The following is a 25,010-nucleotide window of genomic DNA, read 5'->3' on the forward strand; positions in this document are numbered from 1 at the left end:
TAATGGCGACGGCTTATCCGAGTCAAGAAAGTCGCCCCCTAAAAAAGCCAAGATTAGGACCTCCCGGCGTATATCCGCAGGAACCAAAGCAAAAAGAAGTAATTCTGATATGAGATCTATCATTAAAGGCCAAATTAAATTTTTTTACCGCATAGATTTTGCATGAGCGCCCAGCGAAAAGTATCTCTCCGTCTTTTGTTTCCTTGCGGATTCTCTAAAATACACTACAAAATGTACAGCAGTGTGTGTGTAGCATAATATGCTTTGGTCTGCGACTAAAATGCTGTAGCTCTAGAGTCGAAAGATATCTTTGATCTTATTCTTATCGTTGGAAAGTGATGATGATTTATCATTTTGTGTTAAAATCTACCAAACTCATTCAGAAATGACGTAGTTTGATCGTATTCAACTATAAATCCATTGAACAGTCAGTGGATAGTGCTACTGACATTGGCATCATTTCACAAAAAGTCTTTATTTTAATCTGTAATCTTCTCCGTAGGATGACTTGAGTGGAGTCAACGTCAAGTGCGGCTTCAACAGCAGCCAGAGCTTCGACGAGTATGGCTCGGCACGCTCTTCAAACATCGCCCAGTCGCAGGCCAAGGTTGGCGCATATCTCAGCTCAATCATCGCCAAAAAGACCGAACTCAACACAGCGCAAGACGTCAGCAAGAAGAAGCTTCAGATTAACACTAAGGATAACTTCTGGCCGGTGAGTTGAAACCATTAAAAATATCAAATTTGGGTTAACCCTTTTGCTGCGGATGTACGCCACTTGGCGACTTGGGTAGACATGTCTTTCGTGCAGCCGTGCGCTGGTTGGCGACTTCGCCTCTCTTTAATCCTTTGTGTTATAGACTAATATGCAGTTCCGTAAATATCCGATGGATGGCAATAGTGTTTCGTTCTTGCATCAAATCAAATCGCAGATATAAGTCTTTTTTCCTTCATTGTTAGGTCACTCCAAGAACGAAAAGTAATCTTGAAGCTTGGTTCCACGATCTTGCTGGAAACAAGGTGCTGAAGAAAGTCCCTATCTTCAACAAAAAGGAAGAGATCTTCTCAACCCTGTGCCAATATGACGTGCCCATGGTCCGTGCGACCTGGTTCATCAAGATGACATCGGCCTATACGATCGCAATGTCGGAAAATAAAATGAAGAAGCGGCAGATAGTCGACCCTTCTCTTGGTGTGTATCACTGTACTCCTTAGCATCTCTGGAATCAGGAGCACTTTTACTCCCGGTAGATGGTGCAGCGTGTTGTGTACCTTTTCAAGGCCCGTACAAATATCGTAACAACGACTCTGATGATGTTGTGTTGTTTGTTAATTTCAAATGACATGACATGACGTCAAACGAAACGATAAGTTTTCAATGAAAACTCGATGTGATTTGATATTTGTTACTTAATTTGTTCAAATTTGCAGATTGGGCTCAGGCATTGACGAAATTCTTGAAGGAACAGCTACAAAAGATATCTGAGCATTACGTGGGTTCCGGGTCCTCGGCGCAGACGAGCTTTCTCACCGCTACTCAAACCACGTCCCAGGACCTGTTGGACTTGTCTCTGCGACAGTGGAAGTATTGTACGCAGTTGATGCAGTACATGTACAAGGTAAGCAAATCTCGGTAGGAATGTTGTAATTTTCTGTTTGTCTATGTGTTCAAAAAGTGTTATGTTTATGACCAAATTGTTTTCAGGCATGTTGAGAAATTGATGGATGTTTTGACTTCGTGTGAAGTGTACCTTGAAATGTCGCTATTCAAAAATAAATAAATAAGTTTTTCGTTCAAATTTAGGAATGGCTTCTCGACCGCCAAGATGTCTTGACCTGGTTTGTGGACACACTTGACAAGCTGAAACACAACGAGGACAGTATCCTCAAAATCGTCCTGGTCCAGGTCCTCCAGTACGTCGAGGAGTTCACGCAGTCGCATCTGCTGTCTCGAAGGCTGGCTCATTTTTCCGCTAAGAAGTTGTCGTATTTGTGCTGCGAGGCGACGTGTAACGTGTTATCACCGAGGACAGAGTCGCCAATGTTGCCTGCTAGCACGAATGGGTAGGTGGTGTTTCCAATGACCTGCTTGTTTCTTTTCTATCTTTTAAATGCTAAAAGTATTCTTGGATGGATGTGTGGAAAAAACACTCTCCTCATTTTGTGTGAAACAGAACTTTCTGGGCCAATGATGACCAATCACTGCGCAAATTTGAAATGTCGGGTAGACAGGTGTAAAACTCTGTTAAAACTTGATGTCTTGATGAGGTATGTGACGCTCTGAGGCCAATTTATACCATGCCGATGGTCCTTGATTGTCTAATCAAGGCCGCTGGGAGACCAAAAATGGACCGCAACCAAACCTGTATAAAAAATTATTAGTTGTCGGGGCTCTCTGTCTTAGCGGTACTCATTTAGAGTTCAATGTACTCATTTGAGAGAATTGGTTGCCGAATACAGGGAGGCACTAATAATATGCTTCAAAAGTAAACATTTTCCATTTGGTGAAGAAACTGGGGGGGGAGGGGGTTGTGTTGGACATTTCGTGTTGGTTGACATTCTTGTTATTTAACTGATTGAAATGATTGATTGATTGATTGATTGATTGATTGACTGATGCCAATCATCTCTCTGCAGCGCCATCACTGCCAGTGGAGAAACTCCGCCGATCCAGAACCCGCTCCTCGCCATATACAACGAGTACAACAACTGTTCCCAGCACCGCTCCGTCATCCTCAACCTCAGTGCCATCCTCCAGGCGTGCGTCCTACAGTGCCCTGGAGCCCTGGTCTGGCACAATATCGGCGAGGGGAAGAGTCACTCGGTGTGGAGCGGTTCGCCACTTGATCTGTTGCCGAATAGTCCATCGATGCTACCGATGCCACCTGGATCGAAAAATCAACAGGTGTGTGAAGTATGTTTCATATCATTCAGGCAAAAGGTACTAAGTTGAACTCGGGACGTGACCAGATCACATTTGCTAAAAGATAGTGGTGTTGCACAGCACTGAATTATCCACAGCAGGGTAGGCCTAACGATTTTCTCGTCACTTTCAGATCCGTCATCAGCTGCGGGCGGCTGAGTATATGATTGCTCTGAGGAGCCGAGCGGTTGAGGTCAGATGGTCATGTGATAAGTGGCAGCAGTCTTTGACAGGTAGGTGATGTCAAGAATTAATCAAGTCTCCTTTATTCTGGTGTCTGCTGAAAAGGGGAATTCAAGTCCAGCAGCGAGTATTGCTATATCATTTTGTCATGTCACAATGTCCATTAGTCCCACACGTGATAATCAGGAAAATACATAGCCACAAAAAAGGAAATCTAACTGAAATAAGTTTTACGGGGCGGTCAAAACGCTAAAATCGAAGTAGGCTATACAAAAGTTGCATTTTTACAAAACTGCAAAATCAAACGGCTGTGAATATTTCCGTGTTTACAGTATCTCGATTTCCATTAAATGTTGCTGATGTTGTTTTTTCAGGCCACACTATGACACGGGTGCTAAGTGTGCTGGACACACTCGATCGTCACAACTTTGAGAGAGCGGAGAGCAACAACTGTCTCGATTCACTCTATAATAAGATATTTCATCCACCGCATAGTAAGGATAGCGCAGACGTAAGTATTAGTGAAGACTTGACTCATATTTTAGTAGTGTTTGTTGGCCCTTGCATAAAGAGATGTATATTGAGCAGTCTGGAGTCCCAAACATCCCAACTTTTTACCATAGAAATTCTGTCCTTGTTAAGGTAAATAGCTGGACATTGACAAATAATCCAATGCTAGAAATGGACCCGTGGAGATATACTTGTTTGAATAATATGATGGCAAATGGCGATGTAACCTACCTCATCTCCTTTTCTACTGTTCGGCGCCAGATCTCTTTTGGACAGCTCTAGCAAACCTTAAAGGGTAACTCGTGTCAAATTTCACCATATAATGTTTTAGCTGTTTTTGACAAATGACTAGTCACTTTCTCATAAATCGGTAAGGTTTTTGAATCGAAATGCACATTTTCTAGAAATTGATGGTTTAATCCCGCCCGGACGGCTCGCTTCGATGCCGTTTTCGTTGATGACGTCACAACATGAACATGTTGCGGTTTACATTCAGCGATTTTATAATAAATCTAATCAAAAATGGAAAATTTGAGCTTTACATTTGTGATCAACAATTAAAAACGGACGTATTTCCGCAAAGTTGTAAATCACCTCATAGTATCACTTTAATGTCGTTTCAATCGAAGAAATCGTCTTGACTTTTCAGACGCAGCATGTAGGTGACAATCCCGTCATCATACTATTGTGCGAATGGGCGGTCTCAACGCAGCGAATGGGCGAACACCGCTCAGTCGTCGTGGCGAAACTTCTCGAGAAGAGACAGAATGAATTGGCGGCAGAGAAATTTGCCGAGACGGACGGGATTGATGAGAAAGAATCGATCAACTCTACCGCAGTTGAAGCGACTATGTTGCCGATATTTCAAAGTCTTCTCATGCAGTTTCTAGATTCCAAGGCTCCACTTATGGGTGGGTACATTCTGAGATACTTACAAACCAGTGACGAGTGTGCAGGGTTTAGGTATACTCCAAAATAGGTACGAGGGAAGAGTACTATACGCTTGTCTTATTATTGAAGACTACATGTACACCTGTTGTATAAAACGTTTCACATATTGTGCATATTGCTGAAACTGCTATGCTGTTTACTGACGAACCACAAGTTTTACAGATCCAAAACGTGTGGTGAAGGAAGATGATTTAGAATATTTACTACACTGAAACAAAATTACAAAAACATTTCTAATTTGATGCCAATATCTTTCAGAAGATGCTGCCAACCCAGAAAACAAGCGCGCCTTCTCCAATTTGATCCTACTTTTCTGCGAGCTGATTCGCCACGATGTCTTTTCCCATGATGCCTACATCTCCACGCTCATATCTCGCGGCGATTTATTGTCGCCGGCGATCACTGCGACTACGGATCACATGGGGTTGGACCTGATGAGCGTCAAGAGCCACTGTGAGAGTGTGAAGCCGGAGCCAGTGGACATTCAGGATTACCAGAATACCAGTGCCAATAAGGTCAGTGTAGACTCCTTTTAGATCTTCGAGTCGGGGCCATGATCGGCAGTCTGGGGGTGAAATTACAGGCAGTCGTGAAGTTACTGCTTGAAGCTTTGGTTGGTCATTTGCTAATAAACCATTGCACATGGGACTTCCACCTTTTTAATGTGCCATTCTCAATACCAAGACATCGAAGTTGTGATAAACTGATGGCATGGTATAGCTAGCTATTCAAATGTGGAAAATCAATTGAAATAGTGTCAGTTTAAAAACTATTTCAAAGTACATGTACATGTTACATTTTAGTAGTTTTCAAAGTTTAAAGTTCTCCGTATTGTGACACATATCAGAAATTAAACCTCTCTCTGTCTTTCAGACTCAGGAAGACATGAAAATGGAGCTCGAGAATCAAATCTTTGATCCGGAGTTTGATTTCTTCGGTTCGTTCAAAGAGGAGGAGCCTACCTGTAAAACAAGTCCAGAGCATCTCCATCAACCGCCGGCCTCAGTCAAGAGTATCAAGTCGGAGAAGGAGGCACCGGTCCTTGGTACCCCGGTGGCCCCACCCCCTACCACCGAATCACCACAGAAGCGCCCGTCACGACATCTGCAGTACGCGACACATTTCCCTGTCCCACAGGATGATCTGTACATCCACGAGTGCAATCAGCGTATGATAATCTTATATGGCGTCGGAAAGGCGCGGGACGACGCCCGCCATATCGCTAAACGAATCACAAAGGAAATCATGAAGTTATATAGTAAAAAGAGCAGTTTGGACATCAGTAGTGGCGATATTGCCAAAAGACAGAAGAAAAAAGAACGGGAAAAGGACAAAGATAGTGACTCGTCTTCTGCGCAGAATTTCGAAAGTACTTTCAATAAGTTTCAGAAGTTGTCCTATTACGACATGCACGCCGTGACATCGTTATGTGCTAGTTCCGTTCTGGAAATCATTAACTCTTTCGTGACGGGTAGTTCGTTTTATTTGCCGCTGGTGGAGAATATATCGTATTTATTTGACTTGATGGAATATTCTTTAAATATTAACGGACTTATGGATTTTGTGATACAGGTGGGTTCATATTTCTGTATCAATATTTATGCTTGCAAAGTGGATATTTTCCGCACCCAATCCTATTCTCTGAATTGATACTTCTTCCTTTGAATACTAGATTTTTACACCAAGTTATTAAATCTTGAGGCAAATCCATTGCATAAAACCTGTTCTTGATCAAGTGATATCAAGGTAACATATGGGGGGGGTGGTACTCAGTTTGAGATTGTAACCAGTTGCGTGACTGTGAACCAAGGGCAGATGTGAAAGTTACCGCATTGTTTTGCAAGTTTTCAATTCCATTTCGGGGAAGCTGAATCATACAAGAGCTTATTAAGGTGGTCTCTGGTGACCAAGATTGCTTTAAATCGGCCCTGATTGTCATTTTCGAATCTAGTTTGTTTGCTGATGAGTAATTTGTTCTTGTTGATGGTTTCAGTTGTTGAAGGAACTAAGTGAAGTGGAGGTTCAGCTGCTTCTGAAGGCGTCGTCCCTGTCTGGAAGCTACACGACATCATTGTGTCTGTGCATCGTGGCTGTCCTCCGGCGGTACCATGCGTATCTGTTGGCCTCACATGAACAAACCGCATCTGCATTTGAAGGGTAGGAATGCTTTTAACTGTTACATTACTGTTACTGTAGGGATACTTTTTATTGTTACATTTTAAAGTGTGAATTCGGATGACAACACCGCAAGAAGGACTGTGAAAAAGGTGGGAAAGGCGCTATACAAAAGATAATTTCATTCATTCATTCATTCAAAACCAGGAATTCTTGGTCCACCAAAGCCATGCCAGTTCATCCAGGAAAAAACAATCCTGGGTTCTCCCTGGGATCAAACCCAGGCCATATTGTGTGGTAGCCAGCTGTCTACTAGGTAATGAGGCTTCTCGGCCTAGGCTACCAAACCAGTAGTTAGCACTTTTGCATTAGGCTAACTCATGTTCTTCTAATTCTCTTGTCAATTATGATGTGATACACTTTCTAGCATGATTGTCTGGACGTCTCATTTGAATTCTGTCTTTCCAGGTTGTGTGGCGTTGTGAAGCACGTTGGCAACCCGTCAGACTGTACCTCAGCAGAGAGATGTATCTTAGCCTATCTTTATGATCTGTATACCTCTTGTAGCTACCTCAAGGTACGTCAGAGATGAAGATTAAAGATTAGAGTAAAATCCATAGGCTCTATGCAAGCATCACCCCATCAGCCTCAAGTCTCCCCTGGGACTCTGGCTTGAAGGGCGATCTATTGACAATGCCAAGTCCCCAACAAGACCCTGTACTTGTACTGTGGGTTGGCCAACTCTAACCATTTATCTTTTGTTTCCAGGCAAAATTCTCTGAAATCTTTGGCGGTGCTTGTGCCAAAGTGAAGCAGACTCTCTACGCGAGTATCACGCCGTCTGCGTCCAATCTACTCTGGGACCCCGCCTTCATGATTGACCTGATCGACAACGCCAAGTCCCGGCCGGATCCCGTACTAGTCAAACAGCTGAATGAGAACCCTGCCAATAGATATAGCTTTGTTTGTAATGCTTTGCTGAATATCTGTAACGGCCAGGGAGTTGAAAGGCAAGTATTAAGTCAGATGATAAGGGCTACATGTATGTTAGCTTGAACCTGAGTAGTTTGTATCCTGCAACTTTTCAGTAGACCTCAGATGAGCAGCTCAACCAGGGCTATGATCTGAGCATTTCTGACCAGTACCCATTTTGACCCTTGGTGGAGTGAGGCATGTTAGACAAGGAGACCTGCCCAGAGTCTCATGTCAGCTGTGAGGTTCAAATGGTGCCATCTTGACCACTAGTTGAGAGTCAGAGCCTCTAGTCCACAGCAGCTCCTGTGATATTCATAGTCTTGGCCCTTCTTTCTTCAGGTTGAACGAGATATCAATTTTGTGCGCCGAGCTGACAGCATGCTGTAACGCGCTCAGCTCCGAGTGGTTGGGCGTTCTCAAAGCTCTGTGCTGCTCTTCCAATCATAGCTGTGGTTTCATTGATGTTCTCACACAAGTTGATGTAAGTATTAAAGAAAGCGGTTGTAATCATCCTCATCATGTCGGCCATTGTTTTCTTGTGATCGGTGATAATAACGGAGCCCTATATCTTGATCTCGGCAATGAACATGTTTACAAAGAACAGCGTTGGCCATGATATGATATAACAGTCATGAGGAACTAGTCAGTGCACCAGTGTGTTATGACATGACTCTGTGGCCATGGCTTAAACATTGTTCCCGTTTAAATGCATAGATCTCTGCTGGCATTTCCTAAGAAATGATTTTACAAATTCTTTGCTGTAGGCTCACTTTGTGTATGGTCCCTAGAACAACTACTGCACTTGAAGATGTTGAGAATTTAGTTCAACTTCTTGTTATCGTCGTTTCAGGTTGGAGATTTGTCGATACACGATTCCCTGGCAGTCTTCACAGCTATCTTGATCGCACGGCACTGCTTCTCCCTACAGGACTTGGTCGTACATGTTGCCCTACATTCCCTGCTAGCGGCCTGCCCATCAGGTTGGTGATATTATAACTTCCAGTTCATCCTGGCTCCTTACAGTCTTTCGAATGGGACGTAAAACCGAGGTTCCTTGCATCTTGGGTCTGTGCAAGGTCAAGCTAAAGACCTACCAATTGAGAACATGAGTAGCTTGTGTGAACTCTGCTTCTGATTGAAGACATGAGCCACTAGGCCAATAAATCCAATTGGCACCTTACCATAGTGCTATGCAAAATGCTCATCCACCTTGGAGGAGGAAAACTCACTGGAAACTGACACCTCAAAGTGCTGAGTAAACACTTAACAAGAAGTCGTTTCTGTATATTCTTGTTTTTACTGGGTGAGATTGCTCGACCCACAACTGACCTTCTTCCTCTAAGATCGAGGCCAAGCTTAGAATCTAATGGATTAATCAATTTCTTCCAGCTGGTGGGGACCAGGATGCAGAGCCTGGGGCTAGGTTGACGTGTCACCTCCTTCTGCGGCTTTTCAAGACCGACCAATCGGATTCCACCTCACCATTCCCGAACATGAAAAATATGTGCAATATCAAGGCGTCTTGTGATCGTCACCTCCTGGCCGCGGCTCACGATAGTATTACAGTTGGAGCTGTGTTAGCTGTTCTGAAGGCCATCCTTGTCTTAGGTAGGTCTGGGGAGATACCTTATCCTTTAATAGATCAACATCATGTACGTCTGGCAAGATAAGGTCTTCCGAGATCACAGATTTGAACCATTGTACTATGATCAACAGGTTTTATAACTGGTACTACATCTGGTATGGACAAAGCTTCAGCTGAGCGCTAGGCCCTTGGGCCTCTTGTTTTTGTCTCATGTGACCAGACACAGACCGCCCACAGAGTAGGTTAAAACATTGACATTGCGGACAAAACTGGCTATTTCAGGGAGGTTTTAATTTACTATTTGGCTTGTATTTTCCACTTGCCCGTTGATGTCTACCATTACTGATTGCAACTTTCATTTGAGTATCAAGAAATTGACATTGATTTAAATTTGTAATATTTCTGCTTGCAGGTGATTCATGTGGGTCTGAGAGTCCATCGAAGGTCCCCACTACGCCCAGTGATAAAGGCGAGGATGACATCATCAGTACGTTACTCAGTACACTAGACAATGACATCGCAAGGGACCCGATGGGATTGTAAGTATAAAATAACTATTATTAACAGAATTTACTTTATAAAAGGAGATGAGACTTTATCTGGCTGAGGTAGCAGAACTGTGGCCAACAATATCTTTGATTAGTCACTGGTGTATCCCGAAACTATGACTATGAAGTGATGTTTGTTTATGACAGTGTCACCCCTAATGATAGGCCAGCCAGCTTTGGCTTATGGGATACTCTTTACTTCCAACGCCTATCTCTAATGCCAGGCGTCTGGCGAGAAGGCAGTTTGTACCCTTTGTTTAACTAGCTGGCAGTTAACCAACCAGCGGCATTGGAAAGAGATTCTTGGCAGATTGGGGCATTGATTCTCTTGGGTAAGATCGCATGTTCTCATCGGCTGGCGCTGATAAAGTGTGCTTCAATATTCAATCATGACTTAGGAATATGTATCTTCGCCTCAAAATATTATACACCAGGAACAGTCCAGCGACAATTCTAAATGCTTTGGCACCTCTTCCAGTCCACAAACCAAGGCCAGCAAAGGAGGTATCGAGAGTGCCGGCCTGAGTGACTTTGCGAAACACGCCTTGAAGGCCATCTGCGCCCAGGACTGGGTCCGTGAGAAATTCCTCAAGGATCCTGAGAGTCTGTTCACGTCTGATCTACTGTTGGACAACATGCTCTCCCCAAGACAGGTAAGAAATAATTATCAGTGATTTAGTTTACTACTGATTGATTTGGAATGGGATAACGTATTGTAGTTTTACTGAGGCCAGGGATTCTTTGAAGGGGTCATGGATTCAGTGAGAGAGAGGTGGGGGTGATAGGTTATAGATTTCTCTCTGCCTCTGCGTAGGGGCTCCACAGGCTAAAGTACGATTGTCTCTTAGGGATGATCCTCTGTGGAAAGTTCTGACTTTACCCTACCCCTCTGTGGTCAACCGGTGATGACCATGCCTTCGCGCCCCCTCCTTTTGTCTCGGTAAACTTGAAATATTCACCAAGGCAATTTTCATTTAAAGTGTACACTTTTTCTTTCTTGTGGCAAGTTTTGTAACAACTCATGCTGTAAGTCAATTCAACTTCATCATGTGTAGGGATTCCTCTCCAGCCTGTCCTGTCGAATTCTGTGGACCAGTTGACCTAAAACTTTTCTCTCCGTAGCTGGATTCTGAAGACATCTTCTCGGAGAAACAGGGAGGCCTCTCAACTATAGAATCTTTCCCACAATCACCAGACCACAATCTAACAAGATTAATAATAATTTCTCTTACAGTTCAGATAACATGATAACATACCACATCAAATATGCAAATTGTTACCGTTTCATTCGTTCAGTTTATTTTATTACCGGCAATGTAGTTTTAGTTACTTTGTTGTCTAATCAAGACCACTTGAATAGACCTGTAATTACTTCCAAGATCCTTGGTAACTTAGGAATGGGTCTACGGGAGCGGTAATGATTACACAACCAAGGACTGCTGTATACCTTAAACAGCTTGGACTGATTGTGTAGCCAGTTCATGCTGGTGTGAAAGTGGTATAAAAACTTTCTCCTCACCGGGTTTAAATGTTGATATGTAACCTGATAAAATTTTCCCACGAACTGAAATTGTCCCATTTGACAGTCGGTTCTCAAATCCATATTTTAGCCAAATTCTGACCAGTCAGACTGATATAAGGTATGGTCTTACTCTTAGTAATTGTGTGTTCTCATGTTTCTAGACGCAGCAGTTGGTCCACCTGATCTGTTACCCGAACGGCCTCCCAGGTCATCATCATCATCATTATGATGAAGATGATGAGCCGGAACAGAAGGATGTCATCACGAGGATACTCAAGGTAAGGTCATGTCAATGTGGCTGAAGTGGTGATTTGATTCCCAGTTGTTCAACTATTCCCAGTTGGTCAAAGTTGGTCAAAGATTCCAAGTTGGTCAACTATTCCCAGTTGTTCAAAGTTGGTCAACGATTCCAAGTTGGTCAAAGTTAGTCAATGATTCCCAGTTGTTCAACTATTCCCAGTTGGTCAAAGTTGGTCAACGATTCCAAGTTGGTCAAAGTTGGTCAATGATTCCCAGTTGTTCTACTATTCCCAGTTGGTCAAAGTTGGTCAACGATTCCAAGTTGGTCAACTATCTCATGTGATAGAAACAAGACTTTGTTTTTGAACATCAAAATGGGCCATTGGCGTTGTAATTCTGCACAATGTCTACTTTGTCCTTGTTTCCCTTGCAGAATTTGAATCAGTGGACACTGAGGGTATCGTGGCTAGAACTTCAGCTGATGTTCAAGCAGTCTTCCTCAAGTGACATGAGTTGTTTACTTGAAGATCTAGCCGATTCTACCATTGAGGTATTCCAACAACAAACGGATCCAAGGAACACAGCGTCTTGGGGTCCTTCTAGTCCACAGCCTGTCAGCAGGTAGGTGCTCATTTGCTATCAGTGCAACATATAGGCATTCACATTAGGCTGTTGTTGCGGGCGCACCCAGTTAGATGCTGGAATGGCCAGCACTCCAACTTCAGTCAAGTTTCATTTTGGAGTTTCCATTTCCTGGACTAGTTGCCACTGCCAGGCTCACGAGCCCAGACTACCCAGTTTGATTCCAGAGTTTTCGTCTCCTAGACTGGTTGCCTTTACCCAGCTCACGAGCCCCGACTACCCAGTTTGATTCCAGAGTTTTCGTCTCCTAGACTGGTTGCCTTTACCCAGCTCACGAGCCCAGACTACCCAGTTTGATTCCAGAGTTTTCTCTCCTAGACTGGTTGCCTTCACCCAGCTCACGAGCCGTGACTACCCAGTTTGATTCCAGAGTTTTCTCCCCTAGACTGGTTGCCTTTGCCCAGCTCACGAGCCCAGACTACCCAGTTTGATTCCAGAGTTTTCTCCCCTAGACTGGTTGCCTTTGCCCAGCTCACGAGCCCAGACTTCCAAGTTTGATTCCACAGTTTTCTCCCCTAGACTGGTTGCCTTTGCCCAGCTCACGAGCCCAGACTACCCAGTTTGATTCCTGAGTTTTCTCCCCTAGACTGGTTGCCTTTGCCCAGCTCACGAGCCCAGACTTCCCAGTTTGATTCAAGAGTTTTCGTCTCCTAGACTGGTTGCCTTTACCCAGCTCACGAGCCCAGACTACCCAGTTTGATTCCAGAGTTTTCGTCTCCTAGACTGGTTGCCTTTGCCCAGCTCACGAGCCCAGACTACCCAGTTTGATTCAAGAGTTTTCGTCTCCTAGACTGGTTGCCTTTACCCAGCTCACGAGCCCAGACTACCCAGTTTGATTCCAGAGTTTTCGTCTCCTAGACTGGTTGCCTTTGCCCAGCTCACGAGCCCAGACTACCCAGTTTGATTCCAGAGTTTTCGTCTCCTAGACTGGTTGCCTTTGCCCAGCTCACGAGCCCAGACTACCCAGTTTGATTCCAGAGTTTTCTCCCCTAGACTGGTTGCCTTTGCCCAGCTCACGAGCCCAGACTACCCAGTTTGATTCCAGAGTTTTTGTCTCCTAGACTGGTTGCCTTTGCCCAGCTCACGAGCCCAGACTACCCAGTTTGATTCCAGAGTTTTTGTCTCCTAGACTGGTTGCCTTTGCCCGGCTCACGAGCCCAGACTACCCAGTTTGATTCCAGAGGTTTCTCTCCTAGACTGGTTGCCTTTGCCCAGCTCACGAGCCCAGACTACCCAGTTTGATTCCAGAGTTTTCTCTCCTAGACTGGTTACCTTTGCCGAGCTCACGAGCCCAGACTACCCAGTTTGATTCCAGAGTTTTCGTCTCCTAGACTGGTTGCCTTTACCCGACTCCAAGCCAACACTGCCCGGTTTGATATCATGATATTTGATCACCTCTACTTCCAGACAAGATCCAATCTCCGATCAGAGTGTCTGGCTGATGGCTCCGCTGATAGGCAAACTACCTAACACTGTACAGGGTCGTGTGTTGAAAGCGGCTGCCTCGGTGCTGGAGAGTGGCAACAGTTTCTGGTCATCGAAGAATAAGACGGAGAAGGAGAGGAATCTGTTGAAGAGGTAGGTCTTACATAAGTCTGTTCACTTGCAGGGGCTTGAAAAAGATTCAGAAATTTCTTTTCACTAAGTATAAAATGAAACATGACAAATCTAGTGCATGTATATCCAGGGTGCTTGTGGTGAGTTCTCTTATGAATGGTCATGTCAACAGGTTTTGAAAATTCTCCATTTGATTCAAGGCATAGTCCGTCTCTGTTTCAATTTGGCTCTCCCCCTCAGTTTCTCTACCCCTGCAAGGTTGGGGGCCTGATGTTCTCCCTGCTAGAATAGCCATCTATTCTGTTCCAAATCTGGTGCACTTTCTCTGAAGTACACTTTGGCAATTTTCAGTATCATGCCTTAACCAGATGTACTAAACCACCTTACTTACAATGAACTATAGTATAGATTGTATAATGTACTATGCAGCTCTGGTGGGGCTGTGAATTTGCCCAAGACCTCAGCTGCTGCCCCGGTTTTTACCTGCATTTTAGCTTCACTCTTGCAGTGTTAGGTAAAACAACCAATACCAACATGAGGTATAAATCCCGTAACCACTTCTCTCCTCAGCAGACAAAGTCCGATTAGAATTCGTTTGTCAAGACGTGTCAAAGTGCATTCTTTGCCGTTGCCTGCTTCAAAAGTGTGAGCGAAACTGTTGATTTGAAGTTGACGTGTTTGTTGTTGATATTCAATGAAATAACACAAATTTTCGATTGCTATTTTAGTTGCATTGAACAAGTTGACTTTCTTTAGGGTGGGTCACCATGGCAACTTAGTTAATACCATTGGAGTCTGCTTATTTTCCTCAGCTTTCAGATAAATGTATGTACTGGGAGTGTAAACTTAGGAACCGGTCCGAAATACATGAATGAAGATAAAATTTAAAAATGTTAAATTTCTGAAAAAAGATAAAATTTTCACGATTTTTATTTTGGCAGGTTACAAAATTTCTTTTGACTCCAGAGTTTCTGGAACATGACCAGAGTAGTTGACAAGAAAACTAACTTACACAACAATTCAAATTTTCCTTAATTTTGCAGCACGTCACTGCTTGGCCATCAGCCCTTCCTCTCCCTGGTGCTAAACTGTCTGAAAGGCCAAGACGAACAACGCGAGAATCTCCTCAACTCGCTGCACAACCAGCTGGAGCAGTTCATACAGAACGCCAAAGAGGAGAAGTATCTTGATGATGCGAAGCTCAGACAGATCATGCAGGAGGCCTTGCAGCTCAGGCTAAGTTTGGTGAGTGTCGAATCCTGTCTTTTGTGATTCGAGGCAAATCCTGACATTTTCCAAGAGAATTTGTTGATGCAGCTGCTTTGGCAGGATCTAGAATTACATGCCATCTGTATGAGTATTGTCCCTGCCTCTACTGCATATACTGTAGCGAATGTTTGATACATGCTCCTAAGTTTTGGCGCACAGTGATGTTGTATTTTGGTGAACCCCTACTTCAGTCGGGGAGGACACCATCACAAAATATTCACAATTTTGGATGTGAATAGCTTTTGCTTGCCCTGGTGTAGGGAAGATGCAAGAAATCTCAGATTTACATCTTGGCCTAAGTGTATGCCAGTTGTAGTAAGTGACTTGCCTGAGGTAGTCGGATGATGAGCCTGACATCTCAGCCGCTGGCCCAACTGCATCTCTTACCAGATGTTGTCTTCTTTATTCAAGGTTGGTGGGATGTTCGACACAATCCAGAAGAGCAATACCAACACGACTGACTGGTGCGTCCTCCTCTTTCAAATGATTGCGTACGGCGTCATCGATACCCAGTCAAACAGTGAGTTGTTCTTCACGATCATGGACATGCTGTCGGTGCTGATTCATGGCACCCTGGTCAGTGAGGGGTCGGAGAAGGGCGAAGAAAATAGGAAATCTTATATGAATCTTGTCAAGAAGTTGAAGGTAAGCACATCTTGGTATCAGATTTGTTGGTGTTTGTATGTCAAGAAGGGAAAACCAATTTGTGAATATGTTGCAGGCACTTAGATAGATTAAGATTTATTCATACTGTAACCACCAAATTGTTGCGGATTTCGCAAAAAGCAGACATTCACAAAAATTGAAATTTGTCCAAAAAAATTTTGGATTGGAAAAACCAAAAGAATTTTTGCAATCTACCAAAATGAAATTTGAGAAAATTTTGACAGTTTGCAGTATTTTGAAAAAGGGCAGTCTTTTTCTTTTGTGTTCTCTGATGGAGCCAATCAGAATGAATATTTGCATATGCCAAGTAGCGCGGTATGTGGAAATCACTGCCTTGTATGACCAAGCCGTTGATCACATCTTTCAAAGATTTCAAATGTTATTTGATATCGAATTCCTATTTTAAATTGCAGAAAGAATTTGGCGACCGACATTCTGACGGTATTGACCTTGCCCGCCATATACTGCCATTCCCAAAGCGTCAATACGAGGTGCTGGCATTCGAAGCCCACGGAAGTCTGGTCGACACGAAGGGTAACAAAGTCAGTGGGTTCGACTCGATTAGTCGAAAACAGGGTCTTCAGGTTTCGCTGAAGAATAAAGTCAGTAGCTGGGACTTGTTGGAGGGGAATAAGAACTCTGGGATGTTGCCCCTGGCCTGGTTTGGTGCTGTTAAATTGGAGAGGAAACCTCTGAAGTATGAGGATCAGCACAGGTAGGAAACTGGAAGTTCTATCACTTGATTAAAGTTGTTGACCAATATTTTGGTTCGGAAAAATGATGATCCTCGCTCAAGTAGATTGAAATTTTGGTCTGACGCCGTGTAATATATGATACGTGATGCAATGCCCAGTAATTTTTGGTATCGTGTTACTTCGCGATTTAATGATGAGTCAATGTGATCTTAGGAAAATGGATTTGAAGACTTGTCCTGATTTCATAATTTTGATGATATGTTCCTGATCACATAGTTTTGATGACGTGTTCCTGATCACATGATGTGTTCATGATTGCATGATGTTTTCCTGATCACAGCGTGATATCACATCATGACTGTCAAATAAATCAAGTTTTCAGTGGATGCAATGTGAACTTAATAGTTGATAAGTTAAACTCATTTTTTGGGAATTTTTCTCGTTTACAGAATATTGTTCTACCACACGCACTCGTTGAGGAAGGACCCTAGCTACTACCTGGATGCCCCTCCACTTCCACCAGAGGACCTGGAACCCCCTGTGGACAAAATGGTATGTTTCACTCCTCACTTTCAGTTATTTCACTCGCTTTCTTACGCTATTAAGTCTTTTCTCTTTGAAACTTTTTGGACTGTGGACATTTTTGACGGCCGTAAGAATTTAAGATTTGTCTTGATGAGTGTGGTCATGTTGAAAATTATCATGTTATTGAATATCTTTCTTCGTAAAGGACAGTGTTGTGAGGTAACTTTTAAGATTTTTGCTGTCGGAACTTTCTCAATTCAATAAAATCGAGAACTTTTTTGAAAGCAAATATCTGTGTCAATCAAAAGGGTCACCTTATCAAGAAATTTAGGGATGTTTGAAATCAAAATGCGACTCTTTGAAAATGATTTTTTGAAGAATGTGAAAAATTGCTTTTCTCCGTTGTTATCACAAATGTCCATAGTCCAAGAAAAAGTCAAGTGTTAGGCTGGTGTTCACTTTTCAGTACTTGAGTGTTTAAAGTGACGCTATTTCGATGACTTTCACTGCTGAAGTGTTTTTGGTTGTTTAGTCAATGTCAGATGATATGATGATTACAGCTTCTTTGATAGTTTATTTGCTAGAGTGGTGTGACTGTGCGATAGGTTTGTTCACATACCATGTTTGAGATTCGGAGCGGTGCATCTTTTGTGTGCCTAGCAGCTTTGTCACAACGCAGTCACTAGTGGTTGAGTTTATTTGCTAGAGTGGCGTGAGTGTGCATTATCGGTTAAATCACAGCCCTGCAACGTTGCCGGATTGATTTATAAAGTGCCCCTCCCCCCCAAAAAAACAGACCAAAGAAAAACAACATAAGTGTGAAAAGAAGAGAACGTCTTTAGACTAGACATGGTCAGAAGTTTTTCCGGATAAACTATTTCCGTGCCCCAAGATATTGAGTTTTATTTTCCCTTCCCGTACAGGATGTTAGAAAAAAGGTAAGGCTTGTGTATCATGTGATTTTTTTAGACTTTAGCAATCTTAGCAGCATTCTCCCCAGACTTGTCAAAATGAACAAAGCACAAAACTTATGAAATATTTGATTAAGTCAGTCGGGTATGGTGGTTTTGGTGGTAGTGCTTGTGCAACAGTGACTTTGAGCCCTGATGTGGCTCCAGACAGATTAGCAGTAACTAGAAGTGTGTGGGGGGGGGGGGGGGGTATAGTACTTTGTCTTGGGAGGATGCTGTATGAGGATGAGTCGTTTCTGTCACATTAAGTTTCCAGTCTCTCGTTTACTGCATGCAGATATCAACTTCTTGGCTATGTCAATTGTCATCGGTAACCAGTTGCGTGATTTTGAATTTGAGTTCTGTCGAGATATTACAGTTTACGCTGTCAAAGAAAGTCCTCTGTTTCACATGAGTATACCGGGACTGACTAGGACCTTAGAGGTGACCAGCGCTGATTTTTCCAGTTTGCCACTCTGACGGCCCAAGTCAGTTTCATTTCCTAAGTGAAGCTCAACAAGTGCTCAAACAGATGTTTTGCAATCCTCATTTTTGTCCGATACGAATAAAAGCTCCAACCATTACTCAAGATACAGTAAATGATTTTACAGTAGAACCTCTCTACTGAGGACGCCCTCGGGACAGACAAGTCCTGTCCTTAATAGAGAGGTGTCCTGATTAGAGAGGTCAAATTGAATGGAAACAACCAATTTGGGACCAAAACAAGTGTCCTTAATAGAGAGGTTGTCCTTAATAGAGAGGTGTCCGCTAAGGGAGGTTCTACTGTACTAAATTATTAAGGTGTCAAAAGTTACAAAAGATTTGTTTTGTAGCCAAGAAGTCCTGCACTCTATTTTAACATTTTGACGTTGTTTTCTTGTTGTCATACTGCACTCAACAATCTATAGATTATCATATCACTAATTAATGTCAACGTTTATTTCATGTAAATATTCTATCTGTAGTCTGCTAATATCAGCCATTGATAACTAACTTACACAAATTTCCATTTTTTATAAAGATAGTTATTTTCCCAATTTCCGCATACTTTGAATTTTTGATCTTACATCATGTTGAATCATCAATTAGTCTAGAATCTAGATTCTGGTATTTCGACTTGGGCTATCCAGAGGACTGTGCTAACTCCGTAACAGAGTGTTGTCTTCTGTGGGACTGAGAAATTTCCAATGTCCAAGGATTAGAATAGATTCCTAAATAAATGTATATTTGTTAAAACCAAATGTGGTATTCTCTGTGTCTGATGGAATCAACCGGATGGAAACAACCAATATGCGACCAGAACCAGTGTCCTTAATAGAGAGGTTGTCCTTGACAGCGAGGTGTCTGCTAAGGGAGGTTCCCTGTATATTGAATCTTTGCTCCTTTCTAAAAAACTGTAACCGATACTGATAAGAATATGTGACACTTGGTCCCATATGACGTTCAGCGATTATTTCTTGGACTGATAGATTGTTTCGCTTTGTAGGAGATCAAGGAAGAGTCGATTCAAGAAAACCGCCAGCCAGACAGTGGGGGGAAGCGTGGTAAGGCCCAGAGACGGAGACGCCAGTCGCGTGTGGGGTCGACCAGCGGAGGCCACACACCCGGCTACATGCAGGTAAGACAGACAGATGTATGTATCGTTTGTGCTTCTTGTTTGGTGGCGGGATTCGTATTTCAGTGGCCCTTTTGTTGCCTTCAGGATCAAAGCTTGAACCCTATCTATATGTCAGGACTTAACCGGGCGCTAAACCAGGAATTGCTAGATTTTCAGCTGTGAGTGTTTGTCAGTTGGCTATGTTGGACCACTACCATTTCGGAAGAGGGGGTGACACCTTGAATGGGAAGTGACAGGAGTCCGGGAACTTGTTGGGCATGGTGATAAAGGCTTGAATGTGAATGTGATATAGATGCCAACTTGTAAGAATTATATGCCTCCAAGGTTGCAAAATGGATCGTACGACTGACATGAATCGAAATTAGTTTTGAACTGTTTACTTCTTTTCTCAGCCTGTGCATTCCATGCCGTTCAGACCAGACCCACCAATGTACCAGCCACCGGGGGCTAACGGACCACCCCCACAGTGGTATCCCCCACAACAGCAGCCACCTGGCTACTTCCCTCAACAACAGATGCCCCAAGGTAAGTGTGGTAGCAATTTTATTTCGAAACTCTTCAAGGACTAAGGAAGTTTGGTGAAAATTCAGTCTGCAATTTAGTGCTGTACAGCGGCAATGTTTATTTCTTCATACAATGTACACCAATGGCTCAGTACTTTTAAGTGTGTCTTTGTGTTTTATTTCGGTTTGTTCTGTATCAATTTGTCTTTGTGAGTGCTAAAGACACGGAGGTGGTCTCTTCCATCATTCCGACGTGGTTGCTAGCGGTCTGTTTCGAAAAGTTCACAATCCTAAAGATCTCAAATCAGTAAGGAGTGATACAGGATAAACTTGATTTCAAAAAGCTAAAGGATAGTTATCAATATCAAAATCAATATAAAGTGTTTCGCCACAGAACTTACCTTAGTCCTATAAGAGTCATTTGTCATATTTCACACTTGATGCATTGAATGAAGTAGATTTTAGATTTTTCACTCAATTCTCCAAATTTCAGAAAACTTGGTGCCTTCTGATGCGTTCATAGAGCCATCCAGTGAGTTTTGGGTCAAACTCTGGTCAGAAAATATTTCAACATATTATTTTTGGCTCGGGAATTTGATCTTTCCTACCAGCTTTCATCTGACTTGCATGATTGCTTATTCTGAGCCCAAAATAATAGAATTAACTGTTTTCTGACTTGATACCGTCAGTTTGATGTTTTTTTAAACGTCTTGACTGATGAAGAGTTAACATTGTTGCTGTGTTTATAAACTGTAGTCATATTTCCTACCCTAGCTTGATAATGAGGGGAGGTGGTTTGAATACCAAGGCTTTAGGCTGAAAAGCCTTGGTATTCGCCTCCATATTTGCACCATCCTTCCAACTAATCTTTCCTTGTTCAAAGTTAGAGTTCGGCATTTCCAATATAACCCTGCTCTAAGTGCTCCTGGTGTCCCATAGTGCTCCAGGTTGGTTAAGGAGGTGCTTTCATTTGACCATCGAACTTTTTAACAGATAAGAACAAAACGGCTCAGATGGGATTCGAACCCATGACCATTTGGTCAGAGTACTTCACTCCAAACCTATGTCCTACCTGTTTGGTTTGCAAAGCGTGCCTGGTCTTTCCGATGAAATCAAATGAAATATCCACAAAGCTCCCTATTCTTTGTCTTTGACCTCCTTGATTTTCATTCGAGCTGGTTGGCAACTCAGCAATGTGGCCAGTGGGCCCCTGCACTGAGCAGTATGATGTCACCAGGGCCAGCATTCCTAATCCTCTTCCTCAAACCTCTCCGTTTCTTATGCCAAGCAGTCACAAATTTAATGGGAATACATTGCCTCAAAGCCTGAAGGCTCTAGATTATACATGTAATTCTGGATAGAAAAACTGACCAGGGTGTGGAAAGAATTAAACCCATCTCTACCTTTTACCATCACGTTATTGTTACCTCTATCTTTTTGGAGGAGTTTCTTTGACCAATGAATATGGAAACAAAGGACTTGACCGTAGCTCTTTTGAGGTATGTGAGGGCTCGAGCAGAGGAGCTTTGAAAAGAAAAGTGCTGTAGATATATCCTGAACTTTTAGCAGTACAGTTATACCATGTAACTCTGCAGCAGTTCTCCACGGATCCTTGCAGTTTACCTGCAAATCTTTTCATTTCAGGTGGTCCCACGTTTGGTAATCAGATCAACTCGCAGTCGAAGGCCGCCCTGAGTACGATGCTGCGGGCCCGTCAACCGACGACCCAGAGCTACATGCCTAACAACCCTCAACAGTCAATGAATATGCAGATGCTGCATCAGGTAAAGGTATATGTCGTCTTTTATGTTGTTAGTTTTCTTTGAATTTTAAAGGGGATGCATTTTGTTGCCACTTCCCTGGCCAGGGGAGAAATGTCTGCCAGAAAGCCAGGTTGCGACCGTCCACTGAACACTGAGGCCACAAGTACCAGGGTCTATGCACTAGTGCCGGACATAAGGCCTCGTCATCCCTCTCCATCTACCCTTGTTCCTTGCCACTCTTATCGCTGTATACTTAGACAGGCCTTGTCAAGTGCTCTTTTTTGAGGATTCGATTGTCTGGTTTGTTCCTAAGTTCCTAATGTTTTGATTGTTCGTTTAGTCGACCCGACATCAGTTGATCAGACAGCAGCTACGTGTCCAGCAGCAGCAGAACAACCAGCGGCGGTTGGTGGACAGTCAGGCCATGTATGGTAATCAACAGATGCAGGGCAACCAACAACCCATGCCACCCATGCAGGGCATTCCCATGGAGACAAACAATGGTATGTTGACTTCATGATCATCATCATCATTATAATCGAGTTCGGAACCCAATTAAGGAGCCTTATAGTCGCATTCTTCTTTGTTCATTGATGGACAGTTACAGTTATGTTCCACTGACGTAATGCCATTGAAAAAAGTTACTCATATTTCCAGGCATGAATCAAGGTTACCCGGGACAGAACTACAACATGCAGGGTGGATCAATGATGGACCCTCACAGCGGGATGATGTCGCCAACGTTTCAGCAGGGCTATCAGGGTCAGAACATGCCAGGGCCTCCGATACAGCCGGGCAGTCAGAACTACATGCAACAAGGACCCCAGGGACCTGGAGGACCACCTCAGTACCCACCGCAGTATGTATTGGAGATTTTCTTTGGTTATAAGGTAGTGAGCATGTGAGCTCTAATTTGTTTCTTTGGACAATATTTTGACTCTTTGTGTTGAAGGAGGAAACCTACGGTCTCAAAGACTCACCCTCTTTGTCACATTTACCTTGTGTGATCATTTGCTAAACAAATTGAATTATATTTTTGCCCTTGGTTGTATCAGAAAGGCGGTCATCTTGGCCTATATTGAAGGAATTCTGAGAAAACAGCACAGTGTTGCATACTTCATGTAGTTTGAAATCTTGATTGTGTCAAACCCATCTCTCTTATTTCCAGTTTCAATCAAAACAACATGCAGGCTCCCCAACAGCCTGTGCCAGTGCCCCGCGGCCAAGGACCAGGACCCGGGGGCCCTATTGGTATATCTGGGTACAATCAGATCGGGCCTGGACCGCACCCCGGGGGACCTCGCGGTGCCGCCTACATGCAGAATCTCCCGACTCCTCAACAACAACAACAATCGAGGATGCGCCAGATGCAGCAGCAGCGGATGATGGCTCTGCAACAACAACAAAAACAACAGATGCAGACGGAGCAGCAGCAGCAGACGGCTGCGTTGGTTGCTCAGCTGCAGAGACAATTATCGAGTGCTGGCCAGCCTCCTGGGCCGCAGCCATCACAGTACAAATACCCTCCACAGCAGTACTAATAGCAGGACAGTTGATCCTCTTCATCAAGGACTCTCTTCAGACACACAAATGTTATCCTCAGAAGAGAGCTGTCCTGATTTCAGAGATCAAAATTGACTGTTGAGTGTTGCTGGGTATTGGGTGTTCTACTATGAAATTAATGTAATAATTTATTAGTGTTTCTGAGGTAAAAGTTGCAAAGCAACTGAATGCTGTTGCTCGGGTACTTTTGAAAGTCTTTCATTTGAATCGATTAGACATTCCCTGATTTGAAATTCTGTGTTGCTGATTGTAAGGAAATGAACTTTCTAACCGTGTTGGTGACTTGATGTGAAGAGTAGGCCATGGCTTGATGGCCTGGGGTAGAAGGTGGATGTTGTCAGTGCAAAAGTGTATAAATCTAATGATCTTTGATGTGATACTCAAACAATTTTAGAGTTTAAGAACAACATTATAGTTTGGGGATGGGGGGGGGGGGGGGATATGCCTGAGCACTGAAATTCCCGCATATATCATAGAAAATGTGTCCATTGTCAAATTATATTCAATAAGTGTGCTTCCAATTTGTTGTCAACACTGTTTTATTTTGTTTATGAACTTATATTTGACGGCCAGTATTTTGTTTTCCGTATGAAATATCAGAGGTGTGGTTGGGTGGGAGAAGTGTTCAGATGCAGAAACCTCTTTATCTGTTATAGCTGTTTGAGAAAATAAGATCATGTTTTCTCATTCAATCACAATGGTTGAGGGTGTTTATTTTCAAATTGACAGCTCTTCCGTTGAACAATACCATGGTATGATTAGTCGAAATATTCGATTTAGCGAGTGGAGCTTTTTGCATCTGAACTCTTTAGTTGCTATGGTGATATCGTAAAAGGTCGGATGCATTTAAAATGCAGGGAGACAATCTTGGTTCATTTTTATGAACTTTGAATGCAGAACCTGGTGAGAAACCGAATGGGGAGGAGGAGAGGGGGCTTTCATATTCAGGCAAAGAGAGCGTCGCCAGTCAGAGCTCAAAGTGGTGTACTGCCGAACTCTTGGGACTTGAATATTGCAAGCCTGATGTGGATTGCTTTGTGGGCAATCTTGGTGAGCATCATTTTAGATGGGTAGGTTGGATTAGGGCCAACCAACTTTATCCCGAGGTCACCCGGATGATGACGGCGTTCATTTTGATTTACGAGTGACTGTGTGGTATTGTGTAAATTTTGATGTTCGCTCCTATTTCCCTCAACCGACATGTAATTTATTGAAAATATTTTACCAAAAAATATTGATATTGTTTTGATTTATAGTATTTGGTGGACATTTTGGATCAGTATTGTGAATTATAACTTCTGTAGTGATTTTAGTAATGTAAAATTGAATTACTTTAAGTGATTTTTGCGTGCTTTTATTGATAAATTTGATATGCTTGATGAAAAGGGATCATGAACATTCATGTTGTTGTAGTGTTTCAACTTCATGTAGAAGTTTGAAAAGGCAGGGCAGAAAAGGGCACGGTCTAAAAAGGCTGGTTGAGGCTCCTGCTTCAAATGGAAATGCATTGGCCACTTGTGAAAAAAGGCAGGGCAAAAAGAGAAAATTTTAAAAATGCAGGGTGCTGCGCCCTGCTTGAACTTGAGCTGAATCTATGTTGGAATTGAATGGGTTATGACTCTGGTTGATGGGAGATAGGGCAGCAGGCATCGGTGGGGGTGGGTGGTAGAGGTGGTATCAGCTGTTGTGCAGCAGTCACTAGTGAGG

General features: G+C 43.1%; 1 protein-coding gene across 5 annotated transcripts; it reads left to right on the plus strand.

The window, feature by feature from the left end:
- Positions 1-25,010, plus strand: LOC135495052 (mediator of RNA polymerase II transcription subunit 12-like protein). 5 transcript variants are annotated; one of them, XM_064783454.1, is made up of 34 exons: positions 1-98; positions 503-715; positions 961-1,192; positions 1,432-1,619; positions 1,805-2,064; positions 2,638-2,905; positions 3,057-3,156; positions 3,481-3,617; positions 4,266-4,527; positions 4,826-5,082; positions 5,441-6,139; positions 6,561-6,724; positions 7,151-7,259; positions 7,451-7,692; positions 7,997-8,138; positions 8,508-8,637; positions 9,047-9,265; positions 9,655-9,781; positions 10,269-10,443; positions 11,474-11,590; positions 11,986-12,173; positions 13,602-13,772; positions 14,795-14,996; positions 15,432-15,665; positions 16,100-16,401; positions 16,831-16,933; positions 17,830-17,844; positions 19,343-19,489; positions 19,867-19,999; positions 20,471-20,509; positions 21,622-21,767; positions 22,081-22,243; positions 22,398-22,599; positions 22,909-25,010. In XM_064783454.1, exons 1-34 carry the CDS (start codon positions 3-5, stop codon positions 23,279-23,281), a joined length of 6,555 nt encoding a protein of 2,184 aa, XP_064639524.1. In that variant the 5' UTR covers positions 1-2; the 3' UTR covers positions 23,282-25,010. The 5 variants fall into 5 exon arrangements, with proteins under 5 accessions (XP_064639524.1, XP_064639525.1, XP_064639527.1 ...); XM_064783455.1 differs by having other exon boundaries at positions 21,622-21,761; XM_064783457.1 differs by having other exon boundaries at positions 19,343-19,474.

Source organism: Lineus longissimus, chromosome 10 (assembly GCF_910592395.1).
Source record: "Lineus longissimus chromosome 10, tnLinLong1.2, whole genome shotgun sequence".
In the NCBI taxonomy this organism is placed as follows: domain Eukaryota; kingdom Metazoa; phylum Nemertea; class Pilidiophora; order Heteronemertea; family Lineidae; genus Lineus; species Lineus longissimus.